Raw genomic sequence first — 16,635 nt, forward strand, 5'->3', positions numbered from 1 at the left:
CTTATCCTTTTATCGTTAAATTAAAAAGTTAAAAGTCAAATATTCATTTAATAACAGATAAAACATACGAAACACAAAGTAGGATGAAGCGGGCAAATAATTTTTCTCCGCTTTGCCCTTTTTTTTATTGGCTTATATCAACTGAACTCCATACATATATGCAAATACACATATGTGCAGCATATTATTAATCAATCTCTTTGGATTTTGGCAGTCCGGAGTCAGATTGTCTTGTCCGTCCCGCCGATATGATCCAGGGGTTGCCAACAACTAGGTAATTTCAGCCCCTAACGCAGATTTTAAATATTTTAAATACTTACTCATTCTTAAATACTTTCTTTTCTAGTTATATACAATCACTCACGTAGAGTGGTGGAATACTACATATTCATTCATCACCTTTTAAATCTACTTGCATACACATTCACGCTTGTAAATACACTCACTCTCAATACACACAAAAGAGAACAGAAAAAGTATCAGTACTTTATTTAAAAAAGAAGAAGCATGTTTTATCAAAAATCTGATCAGGGGACCCAAAAGCTACAAGCTCTCCATATAGAGCCAAGAAATGACATTCTTTAATTAAGTGGGACGCAACGAGCAACCTTTCTGTTTTATTTAATTTATTCTCCTGGTTATTACAGATAATATTATTGACTGTGCATAACCTGAATAATACCAATATATGGTTTGTAAATATGTAATAAATCTAGCATTATTTAATAAATCGTTAGGCAAAAAAATATATATATTTACACTAATTTTTTTAACCTTACGGTCAGTCAGATCAGGATTATCAGAAACGAACAGACAACAAATTAAAAAAAATCCATATTAATAATGCATTTTAGTTAATAGTGTCCAACAAAAACAAAACATTTGTATAAACTAAATGAAATAGATTAATTTCTTTTCAGTTTAACATATTTACTATATTTATTATTTGAAATTTTAATGTAAAAGGCCCCGTGACACCAGATTTTGGTTTGTTAATATAAAATTAAAAACCAAACCTGTAAGTTATTTGGGAATTTTAGTATTAAGAAAAACTATTAAACTTAACACCAAATAAACTAAAATTTACGAACCACTTGCTGCTTTAAGCGCATCGTAGATGTCCTCCAAATATCTGTAATTTGGGATTGATATATCTTTCGGTAAGCAGTTCCTAAAACAGATTGAGTACACTTGTTAGATAAAATTTGTTGAGGGATTAGTTTAATAATGGATAGTACGAAACATCTACCGTTAAAAACTTAAGTTTATAGTATATATTAAAACACACTTAAATTTAACGGAAATCAAACTAAAAAAGTCGCCCTGAAATATAAAAACAGCCTTTACTATTGCATAATTTTTTTTTCGTTTTGTTATTATGTTACGATAGCAAAGTAGACGTGTAAACCTGTGGTTACACTCCTAAACAAAACTATTGTAACTAGGAATATTGTATGGAAGGATTAAGGATTAAAGGTGTTCTATTAGGTGTTTAGGAAATAATCAAAAGATTTTATGGATGCGTCTATATCGACTTCTTGTAGTTTCGTGGACGAATGAGATCTAAAGTTCTGTTTACGAAGTAGAATGATTAGGCAATGGCTTAAATGATTTTTTAACCCAGAACGTTTAAACAACTGGATTTGTCTGAGGTTGGAACGCATTGTTGAACCCAAAAATTCAATTTCGTCCTTGTAGTAGATGGGAGTAGAGGTGTTTATTTGCTGGGATGTGGTTTCGATCAGCTTTAATTTCTAAGACCATTCTGACAACGAGTTCTGAAAGTTTCTGAAGACCACTGATTTGGTCGGTCGAAAAGATGGCTGTATCGTCTGAATACGTAAGTACTGTATCGGGATTGCCAGAAAACCTGCACTGTATACGGAAAAGAGAATGGGGCCTTGAGAGATGCCTTGCAGAACTCACTCCCCCTTCTTAACAGAAAATAATATAAAGTTTTGTGAGGACAAAAATCGTCAGCTAATAATTGAAATTATAAATTTTACTTTGAACTCAATTCATTAAAAAAGTATAAAATGCAACAGGATGTAGCATATTGGGCTTTAAAATTAGTGTTAACTTTTAGTTCAGTATTTTTATCTCCATTTTTTTTTAAATTGCTTTAATTTTACCTGTATATAATGGAATTTTTATGCAGGAGTATATATAGATGAGAGCCTGAAACCTCTTATTTTGTACATGTACAAATGTAGTACGTATGAATACTGAATCCGAATTGATAAGAAACCAGTGCATATTGAAAAAAGGGACCAAAGTGTTAGGGGACATCAGCTTCGGCCTAGTGGTTCGTACCACAATATGATCTGATTATTTCTTGAAAGCATCTGTCGGACAAAATTTTTAGTATTAGGTAACAACTGTAGCCCTGGATATTTCAGAGAAAGCCACGTGGACATACTCAATCGAAACAAGGTAACACGCCTAGAAAAACACAAAAGTACCTTGTGATTAATCAATACGATGTTTTTCTTGTGGTACTGTTTTCTGAGCCCGAACTGGCGGGATGGAAACACACGGTCGATTTCAAAAGTGTTTTAGGAGGGTTTTTCAAGTCATGGTAAATAACTGATGGCATGATGATAGAAAGTTTCTGAAATTTTTAGGAAATGTGAGAGACGGCTTTACGAACTGAACCAGGTCGGCGAGGGCCTGACCAAGTCTCGCGGAGTACCTTCCACCCGAAATTACCTGCGGGGGGCTTGTGTTACGATCTGCGGATCCGTCAAACCACGAAAAAATAATAAATAGGGACGATGAGTGCCTGCTAGTGCCTCTGTGGGTTCGGATACAAGGAGGCCGTCATGATCTCCGTATGGATGAACGACGAACAACCCGGATAATCGCCAGTAATTATTGTGAGGTACATGTACTAGATCTTGTAGAGGCGTATGAATCCGCAGATGCTCTAAGCCACGATGGCGACCTAAAAAAAAGCGCAGTACATGGTATGAAAAGATAAACTCCGAGAGCAGCATCGGAAGCCATATTTCAGGGCGAAAGGTGTTGTAATCCGAACGGAAGGAGTGCTCCTGACCATGTCGTATGTCACCTTACGGTCGTCATTGGGCATCGCATGCGGCCGTATGCACAGGAACAGAAGTTTTACGCCTCCAGTCGGACATGAGCGGGCATGTGAGTTGCCTCGCTGGTCTTTGACCAACTGGCGCGGGCTAACATAAGTTATGTTATGATGGACCACAAAGACCGACAAAATAAAAACGGTTTTAAACAATCAGCCCTACTAAACTCACTGTATATAGAGAAAAAATAGAAAATGGGTTGATAGTTGATAATTTCCTGGGTTGTAAGGAAAATTTTTGCTTTTTAAGAATTTTTTCAAGGATATTTCTGGTGATAACATCTTTTTGGGGGTTCAAAAATCTTAAAAAAGAGAGCTTTGGTAGTGTGTACATTGTAGTGCACTTTTGGCTAAAAATTTTTTAAATAAATAAATAAAATGCCAATTCGACAAAAAAGGTAACACCATCAAATTTCAATATTTTTTAAGAGTAATAATTAGAAATCGTTACTGTTTCCAATGCGAATTGTAGATAAAGCATTCATTCATATTACTGTAAATATACTCATGATGCAAGAATTTAAATTGACAAAATTTGTTCATGTTTAGAATGATTTCTTTTCAAAGTGAGCCTTCCGTCCACAAGTAATAGAAAATATTATTTTCACGCAAACAACTTACTCTGTACTTTTATTATTTTCTAGAATCAACTTTTAGTCATATCAGATTATTTGTAATTGTTAAATCATTTTTTTTTAAATTTAAAACTCTATGAATCATATTAAAAACCTCAGCCTTGATAACGGTGTAAAAATTTGCGTCATCGTTCAACCTTTGGAATTGAATCATAGAACAACTATTTCCAACCTGCGATAAAGAAACAATAAAGATTTTCGAACCAAGGTACAATTTTTTCTAAAAGTATAAAAAAAAATCCACTACTTTATTTCACGAGGAATGCCCAACTAGATCAGGAAGTAAAAGAATATCCCGAAAAATAATTTATTTGATAAAACATCTTACCATTTGTTTTATTTTACTAAAGAAAATATTGGGGAAAAAAACTTTTTAGCTGAAAGTTCCGTTTTCGCAAAGTAAAGTTTCTACTTTATAGGAAGTCGCTTAGTATCAAGTCCCAACCTTTCAGCGATGCTAAACAATAACAAAAAAGAAAATATTTTAAATATTTTATTTCTTTAGCAATGAATGAGCATATAGGAAGTGTTGATTTGATCAGTTTTGTTTTTATGAAAGTTTAATTATCGCGGAGTAAAAGTTCTATTTTACAGGAAGTCGCGATATCAAGTTCCAACCTTTCAGCTATGCTGAATAATAACAAAAAAGAAAATATTTCAAGTATTAATACTTCCTATATGCTCAAGCATTCGTAATAAAACTTACAATAATTTCATTAGTAATGCTGGACCATGTATGAAGTTTTAATTTGTTCAGTTTGTTTTAACTGAAAATTCAATTATCGCGTAGTAAACTGTACTTAAAAGGAAGTCTCCTAATATCAAGTCCAAACCTTTCAGCGATTCTAAATAATATCGGAAAATTTTTTTACCTTTTTAAGTTTTATTACGAATGCTTGAGCACATAGGAAGCATTAATTTGTTCAGCTTTTTACTGAAAATTCATTTTTCGCGGAGTAAAATTTCAACTTTATAAGAAGTTGGGTAATATCAAGTCTCGACCCTACAGCGATGCTAAATAATAACAAAAAATAAAACAATTAATTTTTGTTAGGAATGCGTAAGCATACAGGAGGTATGTAATTCATCAGTTTTTTATAAGTTCGGTTTTCGCGGTATTCAGGTTCTACTATCCCTAAGTCCCGACCTTAAAGCGATACTAAATAATAACTCAATTAGATTTCGTGGCCCGATTGACCAAGTAACATCTTTCAATTAATTAATCTTTATGTAATGTATTGGTTGAGATAAAAAGTCAGTGTCACGAGCGGGATTCGAACCCACGACCTTCGGCTAAATACGTCGCTGCTCTTCCATTTGAGCTATCGTGACTTCGATCCAATCGGACACTCTGACTCCATCTCAACCGCACCTTTCGAATTTTTCCTCCTTTTTGCCATTTTTCAAATGTTGTGTAATCTATTCGATTTTTAGCGAGAAATGAAATGACCACGGAAAGCTTTAGTGAAAATATACTTCATTTTTACATATTGAATCCATTAGATTTCGTGGTCCGATTAAATGACTCTCCTGGCCTTTAAATACAATTTTTTACTTATATCTATGTTTCTTGTATGAAGTCTTGACCTCCAGCAGACAGCGATAAGCATTAATGTTTATAAAAATATTTCTTAATTTTTTCTTCAATAAAGCATTATTATTTATACCTTTTTATAAGATGCGTGAGCTGAAAGTTCATTAGGATACTTAAAACGTCATAACGAAGGAGCATAATGACTTGAGAAAGTCAGTCTAGTCTTATGATAATGCCGTTTAAAAAATTAATCTATTTTCTTTGCGTTATTTTCCATTAAAAAATTCAAACTTTCCCAGTTCAAAACAAAATCGATTAGCCACAAAAATAGACGGACAACACGTTTAAGTTTTGATATTGTAATCTTTTGAAAAATGTTATTTTTAAAGTCCGAACTATATTAATTTCTATGCACGGGTCTTAATTTGTCAGATGGCTTTCTAGGAGGATTGCCGCGTTTTCTCGACTGTGTTGACAAAAAGTCCATTATCGGATTTCCTTAGTAATTACTGAGCACACCTCCTGTGCTTGACAAAATATTTGTACAAAGGATATTGCCGCCCATTATCTTACACTCTATCTCATCCTTCTTGTTGATGTATTTAAATTGCATTTTACTGGAATTTATCTCGGGTAAATTTTTTTTCTGAACGGGCTTTAAAACTGTTTAATGTTTATCATTTCAATAATGGCTCGCTGATTAGGGGGCGGTGTTTCGCTTAGAAGAAAAAAAAATGAAATTATAATAAGCATTTTCGTTGTTCTCTGGCTTTGATTATACCTATGAATAAACCCTTTGGGGAAAAATTAGTCAAACGCGTCGTTCTGCTTCAATCACGATATACGGTTGGCCGGTTTTTGATCGGATTTACTTCAGATAATTCGCTCTACTAATTGAGTCGAGTCGTTGAAAATAAAATGTTCAATTCCAAAACGAAATATTGCCCAAGTCGAATAAATATTTCCATAGAAATCCGCATTCGAAAACTGACCAAATAATAATCGCTATAATGTAATAGCTCAAAAGAAAACGTTTATTTTGTTGTTATGAGTTCCCTATTTTGGGGTAGCCCCGTTTGTCAAAAAAACAGCCATATATATATGGCTGTTTTTTTACTTTGACTTTTTTGTCCAATTTAAAATCCGATTGTTCCATAATTTTCAACGTAAAAAATCCTTTAAAATACTATGTCAGGATAAATGGGGACGTATTTGAAATTTTGAAGTTGAACTGGACCTGAAGTACCATGTATAATATTTCTATAAAAAAGGTAAAAAATTATAACTAGACTAAAAATATTAAACACAAATTTTTTTATAGGGTGATCGGTTCAAGAGAAATTCACCCGTGCCATCTAAGAAGGACACTCTGTATATAAACTTCTCCCTAACGAATTTTAATTGTGACATAATGGCCACATTTTGCCCTCCGTTTGGTCTATTATAAATGGCCATAAGTCTCTCTAGAAAAGTGTGTTTTTTTTTCAATTTTCAGTACATTTTTCCCCAAAAATTTTCATCATATTGATACAATTATTTTATAGCGATTCGTACAAAAAAAAAAAAAAACCTTGAGTGGAGAAATAGAATTTTATTCTAAAATTTGGTCTGACATTTGAAAAATGGCAAAAAGGAGGGAAAATTCAAACGGTGCGGTTGAGATGGGAAGTTGGTGTCCGAGTGAATCGAGGTCACGATAGCTCAGGTGGTAGAGCAGCGGCGTATCTAGCCGAAGGTCGTGGGTTCGAATCCCGCTCGTGCCATTGACTTTTTTATCTAAACTAAAAACCTTAATTAATTGTAATATATTAATTGGTCAAGCGGACCACGAAATTAGTGAATTTAACTATGTTATACAGTGCATAATATAGAATTTTTATTATACTTAGACAAAAATAATTGTAATAGACCAAACAGTTTTGGAGAAAAAGACATTTTGGCCTCATTTTGAATAACGCTATAACTTTGAAAAATTCTCCAGACGTCTTCATAATAATGAAACGATTATTGATTTTCTTTTGTAGACCACTAACAGCCAAACGATCGCAGAGATTTGTTTAAAAAACACAAGTAAAAACATGCATTTATATGTGGTAAAAAAGTGTAAAATTTTGTTTTATCTTCAAGTTTTTGTCAGAAATTAATAATTCATTATTTTAAAAGACTTATTACAAACTAATGTGTAGTATAGAAGTAGTACGATTGTAAAATAAAGATTGGTTTTAATAGACCAAAGAGTTTTGGGGAAAGTAACAGATTACTACATTTTGGCCTAAATTTGAACAACTCTATGACTTTAAAAAATTCTCCAAACGTCTTCATCAGAATGAAACGATCCTTTTCGTACTTTTTATACGAATACATGGCAATCGTTAGAGGAAATTTTATTCAAACTCACCTGGGAATGGAAACTAAATTCTTTATGTCTCAAAAGATGTATAAAATTAGTCACAATTGTATATTGTTGCCAAAAAAGATCAATTGAATATTTTTGCATATTCGTATTGCAAGAATATGATAAAGGTAATATTAAACTCACTAGAATTTGAGAAAATGGTATCAAAAATGGACACTTTTAGGCCTCTCTTGGAACAAATAGTGTAAAGAAAATTATAATATAACGATTTTTTTGTCAGTTTTTAGAGGAACACGTGGCAATCGTTGCGGGAAATTTAATTGAAAAAAACCTGTGTGTGGAAAAATAACTTTTTTGTATCAAAAAGATGTACAATTTCGTCACATTTATTGATAGGTGCTGAAAATGAACTAGTCTATTTTCAAACATTTCTCTCCGAACTCGTAGTGCATTAATGTAAAATAAAAATATTAAAAAAACTGGCCGTATTAGGTGTAACGCAATTTGAGATAATCATACCAAAAATGGCCAGTCTTTGGTTTCTCTTTGCGCAACTAAATGAACAAAATTATCTAAATGACTAAATGACCTATGCGATACAATTTTTATTTTAGGAAATCACCCAGGAGCGTAAGTGTAAACAGTTTAATATAAAAGAAGGAGAAAAATTTAGGCGTTTGTCAAGAAATAAAAGGCTCATTAATTTTAAATTTGCCACGATTTTATAGTATACTAAAAAATTAAACAAAAAAATGATTGGTTATAGTAGACCAAACAGATTTCGAGAAAATACAACTGAAAAATGTTAAATTTTTGTGCTATCGTGAAAAACAAAATGACCTCAAAAACGTTGATAAAATAATGTAAAATTTCGTAGTTTTAATCGTAATCAGAAAGTAAATACTCTCCTGACAAATAAATACGAATCAAAATTAAAATACATTGAGAAGAAGTGGAGTTAAAAAAGTAAATGGAAGAAAAGTCAATAGTTTGTCTGACAAAAAGGACGGGTTCAAATAAACGTATTCGTTTCGTATATAATCATAGTTTGTTCATATATATTTTTTTTAAATCATTTTATTTTAAAAGTGTTCAAATTTTGAATAAGCCTCGTCAGATATTTATTTTAAAGATAATCTTGCAACTTAGACTAGTTTATTTGAAATCATAACTTTTACTATAATCCTTTTCGCTGAGTTTGATAAAAAAAATATCCCACGGGTTCGGAAAATATTCCATTCGGAAAAAGGTTCAAAGAGGCTAGACTAAACATCGCTGAATAAAAAGCAAACAGATAAACATAACACGAACAAGAGATTAGGAAACAAAACAATGATGTATTGTCTCAGGGAAAATATGAAATTTATGTGTTATTACAGCCAGGCTTTGTTTGCTTTAAAATTTCAGAGTACAATACGACGCAATGACGGATATTCAAGCTAATTATTTTGTTATGAAATGATTAAATTACCCCATTGTGAAATTTCATTAATACAATAAATTAAATGTAATTGTATTCACTCAGGAAACGTTGGTGAAAAGAAACAACGTCAACGTTCGTTGATTGTATATTTTTTAATGATCTTCAAAAACATTGAGAGCGAGAGAGAGAGAGAGAGAGAGAGAGAGAGAGAGAGAGAGAGAGAGAGAGAGAGTGAGAGAGAGAGAGCATTTATTCTGGGACAGGCCTCTATAAGGCCGTAAAAAATTTTCTATAAATCTGCCACTTGAATTAATGAAGGTTTGACGTTAATATATAGTGAGACGAATTGACATAAAACCAATAATATAAAATATAAAAAATAGAAATAATAATAGCAATAATAAGATTTTAGGGAAAAATTAGTAATAATAAAAAACAGTCTGTCTTGTGCGATCATAATTAGAAACGGTAAACTTAAAATTTGAGAATAGGAGGAAAAAGGGGCGTCGGAGGCCGCAACGGTTTAGGCGTTGCACGGCACTCAATACTGTAAGCGTAAGGTAAAGGCTCGAATCCGGCTGCCCTGCATTGGAACCCGACCCACTTACAAATGGGCTTTTTTTCAAAAACACCGGCACCCCGAGGGTTGATATGACCTCTACGGTTGCGAGCCCTCGAAAAAAAAGGAAGAACACAACATTCGATGATTAATTAAGGTGACGGTACCGGCAGTAGACACCTCAAGAAAATATTTCCAGTTTTTGCTGCCTCAATTCTCAAGCTTTGAATCCAGGTTTTCTCAGTAGGGCATTTTGGTAAATGTACTCTTTTTGGACACAATATTATTACAATGATTTGAAAAAAAAATTGTATTTTTTAACTATTTAATTTTAAAAATTGGTTTTTGTTTCAGTAGTGGACACTAAAATTTTTAAAAAAGGAGAATGGGATATAAGTTTTTAACTGAAAATTAATTACGGCATCAGTAACAAGTATGAACCAAATTTAGTGTTCAATCCTTTTTAAAGAGATAGTTCCTACTCACAAAAAGTTGTTTTGCAACGATCCGGATTTTAAGCCCTTAGCTCATCATCATTTATAGAAATCCTTCTTCCTGATGATGAGCTAAGGGCTCGAAATCCGGATTGTTTACGATTGCATATCCTTAGGGGGAAAACAGTAGCTACATAATCGTCCATTTCATACACAAGGCATACCATTTTTACTTTTTTGTTTCCGTTGCAGATAGAATTCAAGACAAAATGTCCTTCACTCCATGCCCCTTCATCATTCATGTTTTTTTCTTTTCCAACAACATCTATCGGAGGGCGTCGGTAGCCGCAAGGTTTAAGCGTTGACACGGTGTAAGGTAAAGGTCACGGGTTCGAATCCAGCAGCCCTGCATTCGAATGCAACATATTTACAAATGTTTTTTGGCCAAAAACACCGGCAACTTGAGGGTTGATATAACCTCTACTGTTGCAAACCCTCGTAAAAAAATGTATCATTGCTTCTCGTCGTCCATCAGTCTTTTACTCATCCATCACAGACACATCATTCATGTTTGCTTTTCCTTCAGCACCTCCACAAAAAAAAGAGCGAAATTAATTTATATTAAAAAAAATTGTCATCATCAATATAATTTATATCGTAAAAATACGACAGCTTCTCGACGTCTTTTACTCATCCATCACAGACACATCATTCATGTTTTCTTTTCCTTCAGAACCATCCTTTCGAACACATAGTATTACAGCATTTCCTCCTGTCCTAGTCTTTTGCTCACACCTCATTCATCGTACTTTCTTTTTGCTCATGAGTGTTTTGCTCCAACAAAGTGTTATCTCGCCATGCACCCTCATTCAGCTGCAAAAATTCTACAGCGGTTTCTTCGAGTCTTGGCACTTTACTGGTCTAGTTTATTTGTTGGAAATTGTTTTAGGAAAACTATATGTCAACTACGGGGCCAGGTTGTTAGTTCATCTTCATATTTAGATGGGACAAACCTGTATCCATGATAACTGTGTTAATAGTAAAAATTTATTTAAATAATAAATTGCTCAGTGCACTACACACTTGTCCAAATTTATAGTGTTTATGATTCTCTAGTGGGCACATGACCTACTCTCTTGTACAACAAAGACAACTTCAGATTTAAACCAAACCACGAATAAAACACTCTAATCTGTTAACAAAATACTTCAAAATGAGTTGCAGAATAATTTTTGGCAGTACAGAAGTAAGATAATTGTCTTAACTCCTTAGTAAATACAGCAAAAGAATAACAAGAAACTCAACTGAGTCAGAGATCGGCGATTTGTAAAACCCCTGAAGGTTGACTATGGTTGCCAATTGCAATGAAAGTAATCAAATCAGTTCCTAGATGGATTCCACTATCTCAAGCTTTTCTTTTGAAAAGTTCTAATTGCTCATATCCTTATTTGTCAAGTTATGAATGCAAAATGTCCATTATCGGTACTGTTAAATTAACAAGAGAACACAAAAGATGAAAAATTGAAATAAAAACGGGTAAAAATATTCCAATCCGTGTAATATAGAAATCTTTTCTTTTTGACGTCTGAATTAAAAGTCTTTTTTAAAAGAATAGCTTGATAATTTATTTATATAATTTTAATATAATTAAACAATTAAATTATCTTTAAAAGAGAATCGTGGATATTGGAATAAACTGGGGAAGCTTCTTGGAATGGAAAAAAAAAATAGAAATTGAAGTAGACCCTCCAGCTAATAAAGCCTTTCACTGAATATTAGACGAGGTGGAGGTATTCAAAAGCCCTTTTACTATCCGGGATCGGTTTTCTCTTAATACGACCCGGAAAATTGCCTACGTGCCAACTGAAATATATCTCCTTCAAAGCCGGCTTTTAACGGAAGCCGAAGTGAATGACATAATAGTGGATCAAGGTAATAATTATATTAATTAGGCATCCGTTTGGAATAGTAAGAAAATATTTGCCTGGGAAATATTCATTTCAAGTAACAGCCATTGTGAAAGTCGCGTACGGCCTAGTAGAGCATATCATAGATATAGCATACGTGGCTATGTACACACCTTTACACGCTTCCAAACGTCTGTAAATGTCTTAAAGTTATCATCAATTCAATTAAATAACGTTTTAAGTTGAGATAAAAAAGTCAGTGTCACGAGCTGGATTCGAACTCACGACCTTCGGCTCAGAGTTGGGCAAAATCTAAATAATTCAATCATGATTAAGAATTTTGATTGAAATTTAATCATGATTGAATTAATCATGAGTAAATTAATCATTATATGATTTAATCATAATTAATTCAATCATGAGGTATGACTAAATCATATAATGATTAATTTAATCATGACTAATTCAATCATGATTAAACTTCAATCAAAATTCTTAATCATGATTGAATTAGTTTGAATTTGCCCAACTCTGGCTACAATGACCAACTTACAAAAATCCAACCAACTCCGGACAAAAATTTTGAGATGAGAGTCGTGCTCAAGGCCAACCTTCAAAAATGGTTATCATAAACGAAAACCAAAGTTACATAATTATTCTACATGTCTATTTTATTACACTCAAGACCCCTAGATGGTGTATTTTCCAAATAATGTAGAAATCTCTCCTTTTAAGTGGAATAAATTATAATTCAAAGAAATATTTTTTCCATTGATCGGTTATGTAAACATATTTACTTTTCACAGAGTAGCTTGTTCTAGGATTTATTTTATTTTATTTTATTATTATTATCATTATCATTATTTTTTGGCTTTTCATAACGACGGAGTTTTACTTATAATTGGAAGATTGATTTTTGTTAAATAAGGTGTTGAAGGATTATCGTTTTGATGAAATAAATTTTATGTTAGAAAATTTTTTAAAAGTGATGAAGTGTATTTTTCATTTTTTGAGCACCCATTTGAACATGATTCATCGAAATTTAGTCATGACTAACTATATTGTTACTAAATTAGTCATACCTCGTATTTAATTACTAGTCATGACTAATTTAGCCGTCAATCACATATGGCGACTAATGACTAAATTAGTCACTTACTACCAATCATGACTAACGGTCTGAGTGATCAATCATTAATCATTAGACATGACTAATTTTTGCCCAACACTGGTATAGGAGGGTTTGTTTGTTAGGAGGCCAAACGAGTGTTGTAAAACACACTGTTTTAGATGAATGATTTTCGAAATTTCACGTGCCCGTGCATTTCAGCTTTTGACAACGAACTACATTCCTGTGGCAAAGGCGATAACGAACTAAATAGAAAATCAAAAACCTTTTTGCATTTAAATTAACCAGTTTTACTTGAAAATCAATCCTTTTTATTTTGAAATGAACCCATTCTTTACTGCATTAAAAAAAAACATATTTGTTGGTATGAAATATAAGCATGTAATGTAAAATTATTTTATATTTGAGATTTTTTGAATATAAAATAATCGGATTCTTAGAAGTACATATTAACATGAATTACTATTATTCAAACTAACTGTTTTTAACTTCTAATGAACCTTTTCTTTAAAGCAAAAAATTTAGCAGATGGTATGAAATATAAGCATGTCAAGTAAAATTACTGTATATTTGCCATTTAAAAAAAGAAATACACACTAACAGGCAAAAAATTCCACCGAATTGATTTTTTTTTCATTTTCTTGATAAAAGGAAATTCTGCTCTTAAATTGTCTCATTGCTTTTATTCATTGCATTTATGGTATGTTTTAAATTTGGAATATCTATTAGAGGTAAATACACTTAATCTTTAATCCAAAACAACAATGAAGGATTTTTCAATGTTTACTTTTTACGGAATTTAAAATGCTTATTCTTATACAAAAATGTCTTTCTATACCGACTTCCTTCCCCACCCCTTCAAAATCCACCGTATACAAACACAAAACATCAACATCTCACTGGCACTCTCAACACGACACGCCTGAATGGCAGACTTACGGAGAAAACAAAAGCTTCGAGTGAGTGGAAATACTTTGATTGAATATTATATATATATATATATATATATGTAGGGAATTAAAGGTCTCCCACAAATAAAAAGATAAAGATTTAAAGTTTATTGGTAAAGAACACATAAACAAAAGTAAAAGGATAACTAGTTAACATTAAAATACATTAGCGTAAAAAGAAACGTGTTCGTAGGACCGCGTGGTGGTAACAACTAAAACTGTCAGCTGGGGTCCAGATAGAGGGGAGAGACAGAGTTCCCGCCATGTAGGGCCTCCGTTGACGTAGTGGCGGTGAACATCCTACATATATATATATATATATATTGCATTGTATAAGTTTACTTTTTTCCACATCCTACATGTATTTGTTAAATGAAAACAATGTTTGTAAATCTCAGGCCCTGAAGATGATCTAAATAAAGATTGAAACGTTGGCACGATAAAGAAAATGTTTTTCTGAAACCTACATCACGCCAGACCGCATCTCACGATTTCTGAATAATTATCGACTAACGGTCAGTAATTACCTCACAAACTGTTTAGTTTTCATCTTTGTTTTTCTGAATTTCAATTTTTAAACTTAAAAATGCCACTTAGAGCTGAGGATGTTGCGTGTGGTGTGGTTCGAATTGATGAAGGACGTTCCATCAGGTAAACGGCTATTGCCATCGGCGTTCTCTACGAAAAACTACGTTTTCTAGCAACTGGGCCCTACCATAGAAGTCCCGGTTCTGGACGCCCTTGGGTAACATAAACACAAGATGACCTTTTTTTCGACTTTGAGAATTTCGCGAAACGGCCACCTTACTATTGTTCAAGCGATTCATCAGCTCCAGGAAGTTCGAAGTGTCCAAATTTCTGAACTGCTCGTAGCATCAGTATGGACTGATGGCTTTTCGTGTTGCACTGCTCGAATTTGTACGAGAACCCAGCCATTAGTCTTTGGACGATTGATCTGCTGTATTTTTATAGATGAGTGTCGATTTGCTCTACGACCTCCAGATAGGGGTGAAATAGTGTGGAGAAGGTGAAATGAAAGATACGAAATCAGTAATTTTTCCCAGAGTCAACCGTTTCAACGTAGCTCAGTGGTGGTGTGGCCGGGAATTTCAATGGAGAGTCGCACAGAGTTGGTTGTTCTTCGTGGAGGGTCTTTGACGGCCATTTGATATGTGGATGAAATGCGTTGCCTACCCTCGATGACATCCGCGACAATCATATTCTAATGCACGATAATGCCAGTCCACATGTCGCTCTCATAGTGCAAACGTACCTTCAACAGCATAAAGTCAGGGTCTTAGCCTGGCCAGCCCGTTCTCCAGACTTGAACCCCCCCCCATCGAGCATTTATGGGATAACCACAAAAGACGATCTAGGCGCTCGCTGCATCATATTCTCCTGAGTCACTGGTGGCGGGTTGTTGCTGCAGGTCGTCTCACAGGGGCACACGATGTGGGGTCAATTTCCCAAAATGTTTACGAATCGTTTGTGTGATTGTGAAGGCCTTGCCAAAACATCTCGTACTTAATGTAGGATCTGGTGGGCACTATGGTAAGGGTTCCGTCTTAAAGCAATCGTAATGAACTGAGATCCAATACAAGTCCACCTATTTGCACTTCCAGTCTCTCGGAATCGGGTTAAAGCCCAGGAGACCACCTGAGTAACGCCAACTGTCTCTGTGATATCCATTGCCTGTGACGTCGATGTCTCATTCGTACAATAATATTGCGATCTTCTGCATCAAGATGATGTCTTTCCATAGTTAAAGAGAATACAACTAGTTCAAATTGGTGAAAAGACGACAAAAGGTGATTGTTTACAAAATGAGTAATCTTCATATTTACTATTATTAAGTAAATCCGTTATTAAAAATGAGGATTAACAAATTTTTGGTCTTTGGTTTGTATCTTCCATTTTGTTTTATCCACCTAGCAAGAATGTATCGGTTAATTTAATTAAAATGGAAAGAATAAGACTAAATTACAAATATCCCCATTCATTGTTGCGCATTTTATTTTTTGATTTTCCCTAAAATTTGTATTCAGTGTTCCTCGGGTGGAAACCCAAATATCAACATTCTTCCTAGACCAAGGAAAATATTTTAAGCTGCATTGATAAGGCGCTTGGTCATAAGTTACCTATTTCAATATACATTTACCGACTGCTAGCTTCAAAATACAATTTTGAAGTAGTGAGTGACTTCGCAATCGAGGTTAGTATATTTTTTTAGAAGAAAAATCAAGGTTGTTACTCTTTTGTTGCACCCCCAAAAAAATGAATAATTTCTTTTGGAAAATAAAACGAAAGTAATTATCAATATACCGGAACCTTCATAAAAATTTACAACCCTTCTACGTGGCATAAACTTGTCCTTCGTAAATAACTTAAAACTAGTGAAATAAGATAAACTGTTTTTGTTAATTTAGTCCTGGTTTACTTCACTTATAATGACAAAAAATTTAAATCTTGCCGATATAGTCCGAGAGAAGAGTCATTTAACTTTCAAAAGCTCGTAATAATGTTTTGCGATGTACATGAAAGCTATTTACAAACTTTATTAAACAAGATTTTTTGTATATTTTTTGTTATTTATTACGATTTTTTCGTA

At 33.3% G+C, this 16,635-nt stretch overlaps 1 protein-coding gene across 1 annotated transcript in view; it reads right to left on the minus strand.

The window, feature by feature from the left end:
* Window positions 1-16,635, minus strand: part of LOC106663391 (head-specific guanylate cyclase) — a 199,626-nt gene that overhangs the window by 124,621 nt on the left and 58,370 nt on the right. Inside the window, exon 3 of the mRNA XM_024229455.1 lies at window positions 1,092-1,171. Within this exon, the coding sequence (XP_024085223.1) occupies window positions 1,092-1,171 (80 nt within the window). The remainder of the gene's footprint in view (window positions 1-1,091; window positions 1,172-16,635) is intronic.

Source organism: Cimex lectularius, unplaced genomic scaffold (assembly GCF_000648675.2).
Source record: "Cimex lectularius strain Harlan isolate CLEC.00 unplaced genomic scaffold, Clec_2.1 scaffold372, whole genome shotgun sequence".
Lineage (NCBI taxonomy): Eukaryota > Metazoa > Arthropoda > Insecta > Hemiptera > Cimicidae > Cimex > Cimex lectularius.